This window comes from Hydractinia symbiolongicarpus, chromosome 2, assembly GCF_029227915.1.
Source record: "Hydractinia symbiolongicarpus strain clone_291-10 chromosome 2, HSymV2.1, whole genome shotgun sequence".
Classification (NCBI taxonomy): domain Eukaryota; kingdom Metazoa; phylum Cnidaria; class Hydrozoa; order Anthoathecata; family Hydractiniidae; genus Hydractinia; species Hydractinia symbiolongicarpus.
The window spans coordinates 12,915,150-12,936,040 of NC_079876.1; the positions used below are offsets into that span (position 1 = coordinate 12,915,150).

At 31.7% G+C, this 20,891-nt stretch overlaps 1 protein-coding gene across 6 annotated transcripts; it reads right to left on the bottom strand.

Moving 5' to 3' along the window:
- Positions 1-3,448: 3,448 nt before the first annotated feature.
- LOC130629499 (mitochondrial ribosome-associated GTPase 1-like) lies at positions 3,449-19,176 on the bottom strand. Of its 6 annotated transcripts, XM_057442731.1 has the most exons (9): positions 15,422-17,354; positions 14,803-14,867; positions 14,019-14,123; positions 13,262-13,351; positions 12,937-12,993; positions 12,467-12,584; positions 9,882-9,946; positions 9,523-9,721; positions 3,449-4,070 (listed from the first exon to the last, which is right to left on the bottom strand). In XM_057442731.1, exons 1-8 carry the CDS (start codon positions 15,504-15,506, stop codon positions 9,644-9,646), a joined length of 663 nt encoding a protein of 220 aa, XP_057298714.1. In that variant the 5' UTR covers positions 15,507-17,354; the 3' UTR covers positions 3,449-4,070; positions 9,523-9,643. The 6 variants fall into 6 exon arrangements, with proteins under 6 accessions (XP_057298714.1, XP_057298717.1, XP_057298715.1 ...); XM_057442734.1 differs by lacking the exon at positions 3,449-4,070 and adding an exon at positions 15,249-15,349 and having other exon boundaries at positions 8,942-9,946; positions 15,422-15,530; XM_057442732.1 differs by lacking the exon at positions 3,449-4,070 and adding an exon at positions 14,959-15,136 and having other exon boundaries at positions 8,942-9,946; positions 15,422-15,527.
- Between the last annotated feature and the right edge of the window lie 1,715 nt (positions 19,177-20,891).

Genomic DNA, 20,891 nt, shown 5'->3' on the forward strand with positions numbered 1-20,891 from the left:
AAATGCCAGTATCTGCATAAAATTGAATTACTTTTGTTCTAGAGCAAATTTTTATATTCTGTTTGAAGTTTCTGAAAGCTTAATAAAAGTTATTTAACATATATTCGGGTTTTTACATGGATCGCATTAAAAATTGCAAAAAAATGCCCGAGAATCCGTTTTTTCTGATTTTCGGGTAAAACCCGACAAAATCGGGAAATCGGATTGGTCACGTGTCCGAATTATGAAAAATGATTCTTCTTGATGAAACAAGGTTGTGTTGCAAGTTTCAAGTTCTAATGATAATCCTAACAGGAGTTATTATATTTTCCCCATTATAAGGATTTTATAGAGATTTTTAGGGGTAGTTTCGAGTAATGGCCAATATCAAAGCCTCTGAAGGGTATGGGATCTAAATATTTAGCCTGCAAGTGTCTAATAGGTAAATATTGAAACTCAGTAAGTAGCATAGCCATATAACAAAGCAATAAGGAGTTATTAAAACGTTTTCTGAAAGTTTCCTACTGAATCAATTACCTAAAATGAACACACAAAGTTGAGCGGTCAGTCAAAAGTTGTCATTATTAAAATGCCCTACTTTGGGTGGCTTTATTCCTGCCCAAAGTCAGGCCAAAAGATTGGCCTTAGGGGTATTTTTCATGAAGCCAATTAGACGGCGAAATGTGGGGTATAATTTAAAAATGCTCGACTTTAAGCAGGCGCCCTACTTTGTAAGTACGCTTATACTATAGCAACGCATTCACAGGCGAAGTATTTATAGGCTGTTGCAGGCCTGGATAATGGCTTGACAATGAATGGTGAAATTTCAACTGAACTTCGAACCATGATTACATGTACAAGATAAAGTTTTACGAATCGTACAGAGTAACACAACCAATCGTAACAGTAACGTTTCACTTTTCTTTGAGCGTAACAGGATTTATCGTAACAGTGACGTTTCACGTTTTGTTCAGTGTGACACGATGAATCGTAATTTTGGCGCTTCATATTTTATTGAGCGTAACACAATCTATCGTAACAGTGACGTTTTACTTTTTGTTGAATGTGACACGATAAATGGTAACAGTGAGGTTTCACGTTTCGTCGGAGTAGCACAACTCGATCAACCGTAACAGATGATCTATCGTAAGTGCGACGTTTTACGTTTCGTCGAGAGTAATACGACCAAACCTTCCATTTCTGAAAGCTTGTATTAACAATATCGAACAACGTCGGTAATCTGGTCGAGAATCTAAAATTAAAACAGTATAGTTACGTCACCAACGTAAGTAGCGGTTACTTACAACAGTTCATCTAACATTTTTTTAAATTGAATATACTTCGGTCAAAAGCAAAATCATTTTTTTAGCCGTGCATGTGAAATAGTTTTAGTTAGACTTTTTTGAATTCCCTAGTTAACACTCCCCATTTTAGACACCCCTTATAGGCCTAACACCCTATTTTCAATGTTCTTCTTCGACATCCGTCCAATTATTAAAATCCCGTCTTTTTTAAGGGGTGTTTATCTGATGATGCCCTAGCTTACACCCACTCAGTGTTTACCTTCGTCACAAGACACTTGTACTCAATGAAGACATTTCAGGAATATCAAGTAAGGTAACTAACGTACCCCTTATGAGATCTCTCTGTTCAGCTAGTGAGTATATCACTTTTTCAAAATCGTCGCACGGTTCTTTTAGCGCACACATCTTTAGATATCTATAAAAAATAAAGTACAAACAGGGAGGTAAGAACAAGAGAAAAAGATTGTTGACAAATACAAGAAAAAGTGTAATAAATCTTTACATATCTATAAAAAATAAAGTACAAACAGGGGGGTAAAAACAAGAGAAAAAGATTGTTGACAAATACAAGAAAAAGTGTAAAAAATCTTTAGATATCTATAAAAAATAAAGTACAAACAGGGAGGTAAGAACAAGAGAAAAAGATTGTTGACAAATACAAGAAAAAGTGTAATAAATCTTTACATATCTATAAAAAATAAAGTACAAACAGGGGGGTAAAAACAAGAGAAAAAGATTGTTGACAAATACAAGAAAAAGTGTAATAAATGTTTAGATATCTATAAAAAATAAAGTACAAACAGGGAGGTAAAAACAAGAGAAAAAGATTGTTGACAAATACAAGAAAAAGTGTAATAAATCTTTAGATATCTATAAAAAATAAAGTACGAACAGGGAGGTAAAAACAAGAGAAAAAGATTGTTGACAAATACAAGAAAAAGTGTAATAAATGTTTAGATATCTATAAAAAATAAAGTACGAACAGGGAGGTAAAAACAAGAGAAAAAGATTGTTGACAAATACAAGAAAAAGTGTAATAAATCTTTACATATCTATAAAAAATAAAGTACAAACAGGGGGGTAAAAACAAGAGAAAAAGATTGTTGACAAATACAAGAAAAAGTGTAATAAATCTTTACATATCTATAAAAAATAAAGTACAAACAGGGAGGTAAAAACAAGAGAAAAAGATTGTTGACAAATACAAGAAAAAGTGTAATAAATCTTTACATATCTATAAAAAATAAAGTACAAACAGGGGGGTAAAAACAAGAGAAAAAGATTGTTGACAAATACAAGAAAAAGTGTAATAAATGTTTAGATATCTATAAAAAATAAAGTACAAACAGGGGGGTAAAAACAAGAGAAAAAGATTGTTGACAAATACAAGAAAAAGTGTAATAAATCTTTACATATCTATAAAAAATAAAGTACAAACAGGGGGGTAAAAACAAGAGAAAAAGATTGTTGACAAATACAAGAAAAAGTGTAAAAAATCTTTAGATATCTATAAAAAATAAAGTACAAACAGGGAGGTAAAAACAAGAGAAAAAGATTGTTGACAAATACAAGAAAAAGTGTAATAAATCTTTACATATCTATAAAAAATAAAGTACAAACAGGGGGGTAAAAACAAGAGAAAAAGATTGTTGACAAATACAAGAAAAAGTGTAATAAATCTTTACATATCTATAAAAAATAAAGTACAAACAGGGGGGTAAAAACAAGAGAAAAAGATTGTTGACAAATACAAGAAAAAGTGTAAAAAATCTTTAGATATCTATAAAAAATAAAGTACAAACAGGGAGGTAAAAACAAGAGAAAAAGATTGTTGACAAATACAAGAAAAAGTGTAATAAATGTTTAGATATCTATAAAAAATAAAGTACAAACAGGGAGGTAAAAACAAGAGAAAAAAGATTGTTGACAAATACAAGAAAAAGTGTAATAAATTAAGTCATGCCGCATATTAATTCGTTATAAACCAACAAATTCCAACTTAAGTTCTTTCATACTCAACATATTAGCATTGAAGTTAACATGATGTTTTTGAAGTTCCTTTACCGATTATCGATATATGGTTTTAGACTAACCAGATGTTATTGACTTTCCGCGCCCGAAGGCGTAGGAAATTCTTTAAAATCGTCGTTTTTTTCTTTTGGAGCATTTTTTGAGAAAAAATCGACCCTGGAATTTCACGTTCCTCTGATTTTTTGTTACCTAAATGTCATTTTAGGCCAAAATTGGTCCAAAAATTAAAACTACTTTATTTTTGACAAAAAATTGCCACAGTTAATAAAAAAGGTATGCTGAACATGATGGTGGCATCAAAATTTTGATTTTTTGTCAACTAAATGCCGTTTAAGACCATAAACATTTCAATAGCAAGACTTTCAACCATGAATGATAGGCTATATTTTTTTTTAGCATTTTCTTTTAAAATATGAGTTTATTATGACACGTTTCGTTTTGTTTGCGTTTGTTGTAAGATATGATGTCACTTGTGTGCTTTATCTTCAGAGCTTCATGCACCAAACCTCTTCGAATGTTTGGCACAATAACACAACGAATTAGCAGGTTGTCATCAAATATTTTTGTAGCGAGCGGAAATTCTTAGAGCCCCCAGGGCTTCTTGTTTAAGTTGGTTTATCCTGTGGTCAATATTACTATATTAACATAAACCGATGACTAGTATCAAGGCTAACCTGGTGTTCTTTTGTTTGTTGAGCGCATAAAGCAAGTAGTCAGCAATTACTTCTTCTCCAATCACGTGATCGGGAAATGTTCCTGGAGAAATAAGTTATTCAATGCCACAGAAGTAAAACTTACATACCATTTACCTAGTTTTTTTAATCTTATCTTGTTCAATGTTATTTCGTGTGAATTGACTAACTAAAATCATAGTCATAAGAAAAAGAGTTAGTCTGGTAATTAAGGGCCGTCCTATTGTTCACAAGCAGATATGTTTCCTAAATCAAGGTGGCCGATTCAAGACTGCACAGAATTATCAATAAAGGCTGCTATTGGGGAGTATTACTTTGTTGAATATGATTTTGATGCAATCTTGGCTGTTATTGATGAAGATTTATTAGAGAAAAATAGTGATTTAACTAAAGAATTATCCGAAATTGTTGAAGAAATAGTTGACGACCCTTCTGAAAGTAGTTTTTCCTGTGATATATGCTTCAAAACATGCAAAACAAAACGGGGAATCACAAGACACCGAAAATGCGAAACATCGTCAGCCACAAAACCAGTTAAATGACGACAGCCTCACTACTGCTGAAACCAAGCTCCAACCGTTATACTTCAAAAAGTACACCCAATTAAGTGCAAGTAAACTTTCTAAAGAATGTGAGAAGACCAGAAATGAATTGTGTCAATTATGTTATTACAAACGACGATACAAACTTTTCCTATAGTTTTATCAGAGATGTGATTGGTAGTTTTAAAGGTGATGCTGAAAAGTCTTACCCGGTCTTCTACAAATCTGTGTTTGAAAATATTGTTTTCAGAAATTCATCAAATCGAAGCTCTATTCTCCTTGGTTTTGAAGTGGTTAATAACGTACTTGCTCGTCTCACTAATTTAACTGTAAAAGAAAACATTGTAGAATTTTCTTTCCATGTGAATTTTTCACCCAAAAAAAGAAACATAATTTAATATTATTGAAGATATTATTTCGGTTTGTCTGTTCAGTATTCATATTACTGTGGAAAGTTTATCATTTCTTAAACAAGATAGTTTAGTAGGCGACGTTTCGGGAGATCCTTCTCCCATCAACGGGCAAAGTAAAATGATGTTGCGCATGTATTTATATAATTGCAGAGGATCAAAATTCATAAAAAAATTAACCAATCAGAAATGAGCTGATAATTACAGTTAATTACAGTAACTAACATTTTCGGACCTAGATGTAGGTAACTACTTTTTCTGTAGGGCTGGTAACCAAATCTCAGGAAGTTGATACGAGATGCTGTTTATGTGTTTGTTACGTTCTACACTGTTGATACTTTCTTTAATCTTCCTGGCAGTTGTTCTGGATTCTCTGTCAATGATTTTCTTCTCATCTCAATTAAACTGATGACTTCTGCTCCAGCTGTGGTCCGCAATTTCGTTTTTCTTCACATCTCCGTTTCTCACTGCGCGCATATGTTCTTGTACTCGTTGCTTAAACTTTCTTTTTGTTTCGCCTATATACACTGCATCACAATCTTTAGACGGGATTTCGTAAACAACATTGCTTTGTCCTTCCAGGTTTATTTTGTCTTTTGGTTTAGACAAAGTGCTTCTTAGGGTGTCTTTGAGGTAAGAATGCATTTGATCTTGTGTTGCCTTAAAACTCGACGAAGGATCTCGCTGGTACCTGGTACGAAGGGTAGGAATGTTGATGCGATAAATTCCTCTGATGTTTCCTTGTTGTCTCCGTTGCATCTTCTCTTCATTTTATTTTCTACTGGTATGTAAGTGGTTATGTATTTAGTACCCTATATCGTCACATTAGGAGATCAAAAAAAAAATCAAGAAGTATGCTTGGAGTTCAAAGTTTGGACATCTTATTAGCTGGAAAATCGTGTCTTGTGGAAGACGATAAAAATTCCGATTTAGTAAATATCAAGGAGGGTTATGGTCAGTAACCGATGATCATGATTTTTTGTTGTGCAGAACTTGAAGTTCGTGCTGCGACAATTGATAGCAATAAAATTGTTTCAGACCTGCTTGAGAACCCTGTTGTGGTTTGTAATTACAACAAAAAAACATCATACTCAACTGAAAAAGTCACAAAAGAATTAGCAATGCACTTACTTGAGCATTTCATCATGCTTTATGTTCGTGTTCGTGTTTTTTCATTTGTGAAAGATAAATGTGAGCTCCACAAAATTGCATCAAAACAGAAAAAAGCTCGATCTCTACGCACTGAAATCAAGAAATTTTCAAGCAATCTTTCAGATAGACATTGACACTAAGAGTCCAGAACAGTGACTATAAACCTGTTGAAACTGCTATTGTTATAGCAACAAATTTTAAAACAATATTATTTTGGCACATGGTATAATAAATAATTATAGACGTCTACAAAAAGGTCCAGGTAGTGTATATAGGTTTTAAGGTATTTTAAAATATTTTTTATTAATGTTTGTGTTAAGCAGATAAAAGCCTTAAAATGATATTACCTGTCATCATTTGAAATACAGTGCTTGTTCTTGCTTATTAAGCCAATTTAATGTTTTTTATAAATGTGTGGCTATAAAAATAACCGTTTTCAGTTTCTTTTTTCTTCCAAGTGTGTTTAATTGCTCTTACGGCATGGCACTGTTTCAGTATCAATTTCGTGACAGTTACCAGCTATGGGTCGGAACATTTTTGTGTTTTAATTTTGTTGTCATTATGACCAAAATCACGGGTTATCTTTTCTATGACCAATTGCACGTTGACGACCAAAGTAGTTTTCAAGGGGATCTTGACAAAATCTTTCTGTCAGTACATATGGAACTCCATTATTAATTAAATACTGGATTAATTCAACAGTAGAATGGACAGTGATTTTAATTCCTTGGTAGGTTTTCCATGAGATAAACATATTTGCTCTAACATTATCTGTAAAATTACCAGGCCTATCAGCAATTACCAGGCCATGTTTTGAATTATCCAAGAAATGTTTCGGTCAACCATAAGAATCTTTCATCATCAACAGATGTGTACGGTTTAAGAAATGCTTTACGTTTAATTGCTGCTTCTTTGGTATTCTTGACGTTGAGACAGTCAAAAAATTGGTCGAACATATTACAATATTTGGCAGTTGCTTTAGCTTTTGGTGGTCTATACAATTGAAGAGGGTTAAAGACAGATTCGCTTAACACTTGTGCTGCCAGACGTACATTCATGACTAAATATGGTGTGAGTTTGATGTGGTCATTTGTTATTTCAGGAACAAGATGTATTCCACAGTCTAAGTCATCAAGGAATAACTTTGAAATATGGTTACAGGTGGTATAACATCCATCATTTCACATATTTCTGGTACATCTTCCTGCAAGAGAATTACTCAGGCAATTCCGGGCTGTTTTAATTAAGTGTGGTGGATCTGAGATGAAGTAGATGTACCGTTGTTCATCCGCCATAACATTGTGTGGTGTGGTATGTTACGTCAACTTCTGCATTAATGTCAGCTACACGGGTCATGTTTAGGCACATGGTACATTCATCGGTCCGTCACTTCTGACACCAACAACTTTTATGTCACAGTTATCCTCCAGTATGCCAACCGCTTTCTAAAAAAGAAGAAACAATTGAATTGATGTGATATTGGTAGTAGCAAAATTTGCAAATGAAAATTTAAAGGATTTACAGTGCTTCTCACGAGAAAAACATGATATGCAATTTCATCAATCTTTTCCAACGCAACATAATTTAGATCAATATCACGAAGGTCAACAAAACCGATAAGATCACCATTATGCTTATCCCACACAAGACTTTCTTGAATTTTCATTTCATCCATTAATAATATTGCATATTTCTCATGTGGTTGTAATTTGAAGACCATATTACACAATTCCTGGATAACGTCTTTGTTAAAGCCCTGTTTTGGACAAATATAGTTCTTATAGTCCCTTAAACGACGTCTACTAGGAAGAACCAAGAAACCACTGTCTTTTTTATCATCAACACAAATATCATCATAAAAGGCAGGGGATTTTGCAGCTAAACCCAAGCAGTAACGAATGATCATAGGATGATAGCGAACATCAGTTTTCGATGATGATAAATATTTCTGCTGGTCTTCCCAAAAACATTTCATGAATGGTGATATCTTGCGACTAGTTGTTGACATAATTTTTATGAAATCTTCACCAAGACGTTTTTTGACTGGAACTGCACAAGTGGAAATTTCATCTTGCATTTTATTTAACTCTTCATTAATTCTTTATTTTCCAACCGATGACTTTGAAGGGTTTTTATGATTCGTTCTGGAAAAGTCATGGAAATTGGTGCTTTAAGTTTGGCAGGTGAAATTAAATTGTCCCTTTTCCTTTTCAAACTTAGGCTTTCTTTTGATTCCGACCTAACACATTTCAATCATTTTTCAGAAGAAGGTGGAATAAGAACTATGCAATTTGGAGATCGATACCATTTGCTTTGATGAAGAGGTGCACTAGTGCTATCCTTGATGTTAAATACTTTAGGAACACAGTGCTCAAGACAGCTACGAGCAAAGTGGTCAAACCTGGGCATAATTTTAAATCCATAATTAATCTTGTTAAATATGTAATTGTATTAAGTTTCAGTGAATGAGAATGTCATGTTTAGCAGGAACGGACGGTAAAAAAACACGAACAGTGAAAACAAGATTATTACCAACATATATCTCAAACTTTGGAACTGAGTGGATAGCATCATGACAGGCAAGAAAAGCACAATCACCTGTAGACTAATTTCAACAACTGAGTTTTAGAAATAAAATCTGTAAATGACTTGTACCGATCAGTAATGACATTTTCCAATGGTTCAATTTTTTTCTGCAAAATAGATTGTGCTGATTGACGAGGCTTAGAAGATGTGGAGGATGAAGGAAAACTTTTGATAGGAAGGTTTATTGTAGGGATAGTAGAGTTCTGCTAGAGTGATTACGATTCATTTGATTTTCGCTGAGTTGCTTTTCACAAATATATATTTTCTTTCTTTGAGTTCTATCCCTTAGAGCATGATCAACTTCCCTATCTTTTATCACAACAGCAACTAACTTTTCTCTCCACGACTTGTCAAATTGATTCTCACCAGCAGGAACTTTAAAAATAGATAGACCTATATATTTAGCTCTTTGTGAAACTGTGCAACCGTATATAGAGCAATTTTTGCCAGTCATGTTAAAGATAATTCTGTTTAAATGTTTGTTAATCCTATGCTTACAGTAACTAACCAGCGTGCAGTCAAAGCACTGGGTACTAGGTATATTCTGCTAACAAAAACATAAACAATAGAGCCACGCGATTCACCAGACTCTTTTTCTTATGACTATGCTAAGATATAAAATTTCAGGCCAGCCTTTCCCGCGGGTAACAATAGTATCGGTCAATTATTACTTGCGGAGAAGGTAAGCCTAAAATTGTCTATGCAAATTTGAATCCTTACAAATTTACCTCCATAAAAATGCAAGCAAAAAGTTTTTTTCACTGTATGTAAAATCAAGTTTGTCAAACTTGTCTGAAAGTGTTTTGTTATACAATAGCTAACATACCGGTTAATGCCAACTTGATTCCGGTCATACTTTCTTGTACTTCCGGATATGACATACCTACATAACACAAAATAACATTGATATAAACATTTATTCTGCGATGAAATCAGTTCTTCCAGCATTAAAAACGTTGCATAGAAAAACTATTCTTAATAATACCTGGAGTGTCGAGCAATAAAATTCTGGGAGATTGAGACATCTAGAATTAACAAAAGTATTAAGTATTACCATAAAAGTTAGTTTAATGCACGTTAAGATAGTGGTCTCATAGATTCAAAAAAAAAAAAACAAGTACAAATACCACTAAAAACCTGCAGTACATCAAACAAACCATATATCAAACAGGAAAAACAACTTACTTTTATAGATTGCATGACAGATCGTGTTACACCAGGCTTTTTACCAACGGGAGTAGCTTTTCCTCCTGCATGTGGAAAAAAGCATATTACATAGTAAAGAGTGGTTAAAATTGTTTCTGCAAACCCTTTTACGCTTTCCAAGATGCAAATTATAAGGTTATCTAACCTCGCTTTGTTAAGCTTGTAAATAAAAAAGAGAACATTTGTTTTCAACAGTAACATAAACAGTAACATCTGAACACCATTTACTCTGAACAAAATATACTCTAAACAACATTTGCTCTGAACAACATTTGGTCTGAACAACATTTACTCTGAACACCATTTACTCTGAACACCATTTACTCTGAACACCATTTACTCTGAACACCATTTACTCTGAACAACATTTACTCTGAACAACATTTACTCTGAACACCATTTACTCTGAACAACATTTACTCTAAACAACATTCGCTATGAACAACATTCGCTATGAACAACATTCGCTATGAACAACATTCGCTATGAACAACATTCGCTATGAACAACATTCGCTATAAACAACATTTACCCTGAACACTATTTACTATGAACAACATTTACTCTGAACAACATTTACTCTGAACAACATTTACTCTGAACAACATTTACTCTGAACAAAATATACTCTGAACACCATTTACTCTGAACACCATTTACTCTGAACACCATTTACTCTGAACAAAATATACTCTGAACACCATTTACTCTGAACAACATTTACTCTGAACAACATTTACCCTGAACACTATTTACTATGAACAACATTTACTCTGAACAACATTTACTCTGAACAAAATATACTCTAAACAACATTCGCTATGACCAACATTTGCTCTGAACAAAATATACTCTGAACACCATTTACTCTGAACAACATTTACTCTGAACAACATTTACTCTGAACAACATTTACTCTGAACAACATTTACTCTGAACAACATTTACTATGAACAACATTCGCTATTAACAACATTCGCTATGAACAACATTCGCCATGAACAACACTTGTTATGAACAACATTTGCTATGAACAACATTTTTGCTATGAACAAAATTCGCTATGAACAACATTCACTATGAACAACATTAGTTATGAACAACATACGCTCTCAATAACATTCGCTCTAAATGACATTCGCTATGAACAACATTTGCCAGGAACAACATTCGCTATGAACAACATTCACTATGAACAACATTTTGGCTATGAACAACATTTGATATAAACCTTTTTTGATATATCAGAGGGATTAAAGAAAGATTCTAAAGTCATTTTATTTTACTCCTATACGATAATTGTAACCTGTTCTAAACTTTGGACATCAACTTAAGGTAAAAAAAAGACTTGTTTTTTTATAGCTTGGTTACAAATGATGCTTTTTTTCTCTAAATTATTTTACCCGTTTTAACAATTACAAAGTAAATTAACATTATCAATATCAGTGCGGTGGCCAGATAATTTACCACATCAGATTAAAAACCGAAATTCAGCGCAATCTTAAACGTATTTCAAGAAGAATAAAAGAAACAAATCCAAGTGACCAGTAGTTAGACATTATGTAATGTTGTAATTGACCATTTCGGACATAGATAATGACAAGTTGTGAACCAGCACCACACTCTCAGGATAGTAAATAGTGTTGGAAATATGTAAATAAGAATTATTTTCACCAAATAGCTTTACAGGTGTATTTGCATTGACATAAAAGCTTCACCAATTAAAGTAAGCTAGCTGGGTAACCCCACGGTGAACCACATGTTGAGTGCTAAAGTGAAAGTAAAACATTCCGTACATATAGGTAGTGTGTAAGTATGAGTGTTGTTTTAAATAAAAATCCCTGTCGTTAACAATCTAGTTAAAACTATCACCCACCATTTTTATTATGTGGAATAAGTTGTTGTGAAAGCCCCAAAAATAACTCGCAGTAAAAGTATCACAGGCTGGTGCATTACGACCTAAATAATGCCTGTTATTGTATCAATTAGACCTTCATCCAACTTTAACACAATGTTCAAAGTATAACTAAGTATATTAAACATACAAAAGCATTAATTAACCATCTGAAATGTTTGTTGCAGCCAACCTATAACCAATTTTACTTTTTAGCTGAGCAGCTGGCCAAAATAATTAAGAATTATCAACATAGCTAGAAAGTATGATTATGTAATTATTGTGACATGCAAAAGGTCAACAAAAGGGGCCTCTAAAGCTTAACACCATAATGATTAATGATTGGTTATTTGTAACAATCAGGGCTCATGAGTGGCTTACTACGCGTGAGCAATTCCAAAAGTTGGAAAATATATAGCATTTGTTATTTGTGGTTTTAACATTTCCCGTCTGATTCGCATGACATCCTTTTGACTGATAGACAGAATACGGAAATATTAATATGGGGACTATGTAACGAGCACTATTATTGGTAAAATTCATTTTGTGCGAACTTTTTTTGCCAATTTTACTTTTAATTGTTTTACTTAAACTTATATATACAATAAGCGTTTTATGTGAAATATTTACGCCAAGGATAACACAAAACATTGTGATAAGAAATTTTTACCTTTTGACATAAAATGGCGTCTCGCAGAGTTTATAAATGATGACTTTCCAACATTAGGAATTCCACAAACAATTACTTTATACTGTCGTTCATGCAATCCTTTCACAGGTGTCTCACACTATAAAGACATTGGATATATATCAAATTTTAGTGGCTGAAATAGCAACAATCCCTTCACACGTGTCTCACATTATAACAACAAGATAGAAAATTTGGGGAAGATGTAATCTATTTTATATAAGAAACAAGAATTTTCACTTTAACCAAAGATTATAATTTTACGTGTGGTGTCTGCTCTCATTTTGTACTGATATTTTGACCACTTTTTTTATTATTTTAATGTGCGTTATAAATTAAAAAGTATAGTACAAAGCCATTGCTGGGACTATTTGCCTTTTCTTAAATTCAGCCTTAAATTGTTTTAATAAAACAAGGTGTATTAAAGCAACTGAGATATATATAACAATTACCTGTTCAGATTTGACTCTATTTTGTTCTGTAAAAATCTGCTTTAACACTGGCATAACCTGAAAATAAAATAAATGCAATAACTTTCTAAACAAAGGTAAAACAAGACTACGTCAAAACAAAAACATTTTTAACTTTCTAAATTATTATTTTAAATTACTATTCTAAATTGGGCACCACCTTTCACATCGATGTCAGGTTTTCAATTTTTATAATATCTAGTCTTAAATAAAGTGCATGAAATAGAAACAAAGACCTAGCTAACAACAGAGCATCAGCTTAACTTATTCACTACTGCAGCAACTGTGAGCGAGAGCAACATTGTACCTGTTTAATAGCATGATTAAATCGAGCGTTGCAGTTACTAAACAATACTGCATCAGCATCATCATCCTTCAATATTTTATTTGAAATTTCCTAAACAAATTTAAAAAATAAAACAAGTATATTTGTAATTAAGAAGGTACCAGGACACTATAAGCCGCAAATTTTAATTATTGATGTGTACATATATAAAAAAATTAAAATCTACAGGCTGTGAATATAAATTGCCAGTATAATGTGTGTTAATGTTGTTCCTTATTTTTAAGGTAAAGAAATGATGGCGGAATAGCCTCATACAGACACAGTTAGCATATTATTATAAAACTAGTCGTTAGCTCGTGGAAAAATCCACGGGTTCGCCCGTCGCAGCTAGGCTACCATTTTGCGTGACAGACAGATGGACGAACAGACGTATACAGGCATTATAACAGAGATTTTTAAATCAAATTTGTTTCTGTGTCTGTATTTTTGATGAGCTCTGTAAGTTTATTTAGTAGGCCTTTTGAATGTGAAAAAACAACTGATACCTTTTCCACTTGACATAATATGCAAAGATGTAAATGACTTTGGTACAGTGAGGCGCACAAACCAATTAATTTAGCTTATGAACTAGTTTTGATAATCCAGTTTTGTTTCAATGTTTTTCACACATCAGTGCAGTTTTTTAATCAAAAACATATCACAGTGATTTCAACAGCTACTTTCCCTTGCACCCTTTCATATTGGATTTATTAATATTTAAAAATATGCGTACACAAACCTTTGTCTTCTTTTCATCAGCAATATCTATTTTGTTCATTAGTATTATTCTGGGTTTATTTGCATACAAATCCTCAAATTGTGGATTGGTGCTGGAAAATGGAACCTAAAGAAAACACCAACCTAATTGCAGTTGTCCCTGGAGTTATTCTATTCACTATATAGTCAGAAAATCTTGAACCCTGTCCCTTGCTCTACAGCCTTTTGGAACTGATTGCAGGTCACAAGCGCAAAATTGTAGATGACACTTTTGTTTGGAAGGTATAAAGGCAGGTTTACACCTGTTCCATTTTTCCCAATCAAACAGTTTATCTTTGCCAGAGCGAAAAAACTTCTATTCAGGTGTTTTATTTTGCCAATTGGGTAAAAATCCCTGAAAAGCATTGCTAAAAGGTGGAATCACTCTTGTCGGACCGAATTTATTTCCCTTAACATTCCCCAACTTCACAAATGTTTACTCTAAAGAACGATTTTAATACTCTTTTAAACATCTTTTTATATTATTTGTTCATTTATGTGACATTATCACTTACTATTATTATTACAAACAATATCACAAACATTATCACAAAAATTACCACAAACAATATTTGTTTGCTTCGCTGGTACAAATTAAACACAGGATATAACAACAACTTATAGTTTCAGGATGAATACCTTTGCATGTTTTAAGACAGAGAGAAAGGTAAAAAATGACGTTAACGCGATGTCTTTTCCAAGGAAGAATCGTGCTGATCCTTTTGACAAGAGAATACAAAACACTAAAACTAAAAATATAAACTTACTCTAGCATCTCGTATTTCAATAACACAATCACAATTATTAACAATGCCCCTCATTGCTCGCATGCCTAAATAAGAAATAAAGAAAGAAAATAATAGCTTGCAATTTGCAAACCAACATGTACATCCGAAATTGTTGAATGATCAAGAAACACTTACAGTCAGCCATTAAAGTTTATTTCACGCTCCTTTTTTTTAGCTGTCATTGCATCATATTTAAAAATAACACGAAAGATATCCTTTTATTGTATTACAAATTAAACTTAAAGTTATAAACGTCTGCTAAATTAGTGTAATATTCAACAAACACTGACCAGTTTGATGTTGCAATACAAAACTAAAAATCAAAAGTACAGCTTTTTGCTTACTTGCATTCTACATTACAAAATCATTTATTATCTGACTACATCCCGTCTAAAATATAACAACACATTTGCTTGGGAACTTACTTTTGTATTTCAGGATAGTTCAAAATTGAATGGAATTCAGTTTTGTCACACTATTTAAATAATGGCTTTCCAAACCAGTTAGTATGAGTCCATAAAAAACCCTGTTATAATAAGGCACAAACGAATTAATTTTTTTGTATCAGTTAGGTAATATTTAATAATAGCATTATTACCTTTCGCCATATGGAATGGAAGAACTCTGTGGAAAATATCTGGTAAGAAATAGATTGGAAACTTGAATGAAGGTCTGCTTGCCATTATGCGTGTTAAATTTAATTTTCTCTCTATAATATTGTTATATATTTAAAACCAGTACTCAAACTTAACTAGATTTTAAAGGCAATTTTTATTTTAAATAAGTCAAAGTATATTAATAATTTTATTTTGACACAAAGCAAGTCTAAAATATGGGTACAATAAACCATTTAGTGGAATGAAAATAAAATTAAAAATGTATCTCATGCCTTAATTTCTCATTATTTATACTGGAAAAAAAATAAAGTGTGAGGAAGTAAATGGCATAAAAATACACAACAAGGTATATGCATAATTATAAGTGAAGAAGGTTTTTGTGTCATGCGTTGGTTTTCAAGATTAAAATACGTTGTTCTTTGTTTGGTAAAAATAAATGTTACAAAACTATGGAAATATCACAGTGGGTGACTTAGTTTATTTGTTCAGCAATTATTTGCCACAGTAAATCTTTTCAAAAACAAAAATTTGCATTTGTGTTTGTAAAAATTTGTTGTCAAAATGTTTTTGATGTCTATTATTCTCTAAATAAATAAGTAAATACTGAATTAAGAAAAAAGTATTTATTTATTTTTTGGGCACACATCACAGACAATTATAAAGGACAAATTAGCAATAAATAACAACAAACAATAAATTTTTTGCCTTTCTTTAAAAATACAAAAATTTAGAAAAAATGTAAAAAAGAAAATTTTGGAAAGATATATATACAATACAAAAATAATCACATCTTTTACATTTCATCTGATCAGTTTATATGTAAACATTGACATATTGTCAAAACAACATGGCGGAGGTGACATATTTACACTTTAATAATTGTTAACACAAAGATCTTAATATTATTTACAAAAGATAACTAAGAACTCTTCCTTCAAATACAAACACAACAAAAAAAGTAATGTTTGCAGGCATACCATAAATTGTTGTGATTCAACATAAATAATATAAAAACAGCATACAAAATAACCAAATGTCATATTTTTTTGAGGAGATTTGAGAAGAAAACCTAAATTTAAAAAATAATTGAGGACATTTGAGATGTGAGGAGTTATGAGGAGGCGTGGTAACCCTGTACAAACACTCATAAAAAATAAATTAATCAGGAAAATTAAAAATAAAATAAAGACATATGTTAAGATTTATATACCCTGCCTTATACATAAAAATATATTTTTTCAGATGTAACATATGATTAAGAGCTGGAAAAGATGTGTATGATTTGTTTTGTTTTTAATCTTCATAACAAGCTTTGATAAACCTACTAATTAATGTATGCCACTGTGTGTTAAAATAAATAAAGCACTGTTTTAGGGGTTTAACAAGGTATATGATGATGTAAATATGTTTTAACCTATCCAGTTTATTATTCTCAGTAATGTTTCGAATAAACGCCCCCTTCTATGAAACACCCCCATCGAATAGACGCCCCTCCTTTTCAGTCATTTTTTAAATAAACGCCCCCATCGAATAGACGCCCCTTCCTCATAGGCAATAGTGAAAGTATACTTACTTAATCACTTTTTTCCTAAATCTTAGGTTTAAGGTTGGAAGCATTATGGTATTACTTATTTACCCTGATTATCATTTATACAAGCAATTCTTTCTGAGTATCTAAATTCTGCATAAGTATTTAAACTGTAAAGACTTATATCTGGGAAAACAACAACAAAAATTTAAAATAATAAAAAGATTTATATAACTTTTTAAGCTCCTTTATATGAAATCAACAAGCCGTTTGTTTTATGATGATTGAGCATTATGATGATTAGTCAATATTTCATTCATTTATGTATTATTTACAAAATTGTTTGAATAAAACATTACATATTTATTTTAATAGTTTAAAGTTAATTGAAAAATATATAAATTATGTCAACACACTATCGTTGGTAACCTTGGTTTCACTATCTTGAATCTTTCCTTAACCAAACTTGGATTGTTTATCAAGGTGTATGCTAAAAACCATCGATTAAAAGCAACTGAGTTAACAATGTGTTGTCTGCGAACAATACATCTTGAATCAGTGAACAAACAATAACCGTCTTCTAAAATAGTTGAATCGCTCTTGCAAGATTCATTTAATAAAATTTGACAAAAATATCTCATAATTGGGTTTTTATATGAAGCTTGAACATGCAAGAAACCAATGTATGCTAAAAAACCACTATCAAATTTTTGGAAAAACTTGGAAATCATTGCGGTATGGTCAATTCGTCCAAGAAACAAAATGCTGACCAAAAATGCTTTGAAAGATCTGGATAAGCATGATACAGCACCAATAACGATATTGAAGAAAAAGAAAAAGTACATGGCAATATGGTAAATTTTCAAATTTCTTACATAGATCGCAATTGTTGATAAGGGCTTCACAGTGAAAACTTTGTATGCCAGCAGTAATTGCAGGAGATAAATTATCAAAGGCATAAGCAAGTATGATGCAAGGTACCTTATAAGATTTTCCGCAACTTCTTGAACAGATGGAAAATCAACTGCCAAAACAATAAATCCATATATCAGGAAGAACAAAATGAAAAATACAATGAAAAAAACAATCATCCCCCAGGTCATGTATGCAACCAAATAACCAGGAAAGAATAAATTGTAATAAACCATTAATCGATAGTTAACAAGTTTGGAAATATCAGTTTTTTTGCCAGCATACAGAGTTAACACATTTGCACGGTGTGAATAGATAAAGTGAAGCAGTAGCAGACCATACACTATTCCAGTTACAGCAAAGGAAACATAAAATGAAATGTAAAAACCTTCCATTGTTTTCTTAAGTGTTGGGTATATGTTTTCGGTTGAATTGATATTAGACTCCAGTGAAGTAAGAAGAATCCCATTTGCTTTACTGAAACCATATATGGATAAAACAGCCAGATAATAATACACAATCACGATAACCACGATAGATGATAAAAACACAGTAGAAAACTTAAACCAAGGCTTGCTGTATCTGCTGTACAATCTTTTGAGGAAGTTGCTGCTATAAAAATCTACAACGTCTCTTGAAAGGACATTAAGCGCTTTCTTCACATAAGTAATTTGATAGTCGTTCACTAGTTTATGCTCCAGTAACGGTCTGCAGTACACTCCTTGCTTCAAATTTATGTAACAATTTTTAACAAATATTCCAAAAAGAGCCAACATGCTTAAAATGCTGGGTAAGTTTTCCATAACATTTACCAAAATAAGTTCCGTAACATTAAAGGAGCAGGAGTAATAACAAGACTGTAACAACACAAAAATTAATTTCCACAATGTAAACAATGCACCAAAAACATACGCCATGACAACATATGAAGAATTAATACAAGCAAATAACGGAAAGTTTATCAGTCCAATCTCTATAATATAAATAGTACCACAAAAAGCCTGCCCAATAACCCCAGGCAGAAACACAAGAACAGTGGAACTGTTCATTAAAAGATGCACAATATCTCCAATCATTGATGCAAAAGCAAGTATTACCATGAAGCGATTCTTATCATTGTCCAGTAGAAACAGAAATGGAGCAATAACTTTAACTTGTCTAGTTTTATAATATTCGTAAGCATAAAGTACAAAGATTATCAGCAATGAAGGTATAATAGTATAATGCTGCAGCATAGCTATACTTAACACTGGTTGACATGTTGCATTTGTTGAGCTCATCTTGTTTAGTTGCTTTTCTAAATAAAAGAAAAAATAAACTTTTAATAAAAGCTATTTCACTTTCCTGATTTCTTTTTAAATTTATGGAACGGATTAGCTAAAAATATACAATTTCACATTTAATAGGCACTTTAGTCAGGTGACTAGAATGTCTCAAATTTGATAGCAGGATTTAGGCTGCTCTTATAATTTATATAAAATTGATAAATTCTCATATAAAACAAAAAGAAATATATCTTCATTTGGGCAGATATCAATGCTGAAATTTTAATAATCTGGATGATAATATATAATACTAGTCGATAAAGAAAATCCACTCAGACAGGATAACAAGTGTCATGTGAATTTTAATGACGTCACCATCTACAAAAGAAATTAATTTAGAAACTTGTTTTCACGTTGCCTCCATTGTGTGGAGCTTAAAGAGATAAAAAGGTTTAAACATTTTGCTGAGGTCAGCAACGTCCCCACAGAGTACAATTTTTTTTTTATAAATTTGTATATCAGTTATCATATAGATCTTGAAACGCTGATAAAAAATGTATAGGATGTGCTTTTGACAAAGGGTTGCAGAGAAAAATATAGATTTTTCCACAGGCCTTATCACAAGGCAAACGGAAAGACAATGGGAAAGATCTGTCATATAAATTTTATTGACATCAGCAAATATTTTAGTATATTGCACATTGCCCTTTACCAAAAAAAATAAATCTAAAAATGTCAAAAAGTAGGTGTGCAAGAAGTAATTCCTAAGTTAACACAGATGTTAAAAAAATCTTATTACAAAATGTAAAGAAAAACAGCTTGAAATTCTAGTTGATCACAAAGCAACAGTAACCAAGTTACAATAACTGACAGTCACAACATCTTATGTGATTATGTTAAAAACCTTCAATATTTTAATCTGAAGTGACAAAAAGAAAGGCCTGCAAGAGTAAGCACATATCTATGAAAATAAGTTTTTTACACATTTTAAACAAAATGCTTATACAACAATATCAAAAAGCCATAGTTTGGAAAACATCAAATTTAAATCTCGAAAAATCATTTATTCAGTTGCATACAATCTTCTCCCGTAAAAATATACACAAAATGTAAAAATTAACTGGTTAATTTTTGTCTGATGATCCGTACTGCCCTTTACTAAACATTTTAAACTGAAATGTCAAAGAGGCAGGGAGCAAGGAGTAAATTTGGAATAGACAAATATCATTGTTTGTTTTTAAAGAAACAAAAAAAAATCAGTTCATTCAGCATGTTGTATATTGCCATTACCCATAGAAGGTTATGAAACACATCAAATTATAGAAAAATCAGTCATTTCAGTGCATACAGTCCTTGGCCAACAAAAACAGTTTCAGTGAGAAAATTTAGTAATTTTATTATCATCACGAAACAATTATTATATTATATATATATATATACTACAAAATTTTGTAAAATTATCAACAAAAACATGAAACCATGAAATTTTCTTCTAGTAAAAATGAGATCACATACTTTTTCCCAACAAAAGTTTACAATTCGAAATATAAACAGACATTAGCTTCACAACAGCTTACAATGAAAGTAATTCTACAAAAATTTGTTCTCCCAGTATGTTGCATGTGAATGCTTGTACACTTAGGACCATTTGATTTTCAAATTAAATTGAAAATCAAAATTATTCACAAATTTTGATTTTTGATTTTCAATTTATATAGTTGAAAATCAAATGGGTCTAATGGTACA

Bases quoted from the DNA above. Each gene is read 5' to 3' on its own strand.
- LOC130629499 (XM_057442729.1), bottom strand. From the start codon at position 19,160: ATGAGCTCAACAAATGCAACATGTCAACCAGTGTTAAGTATAGCTATG.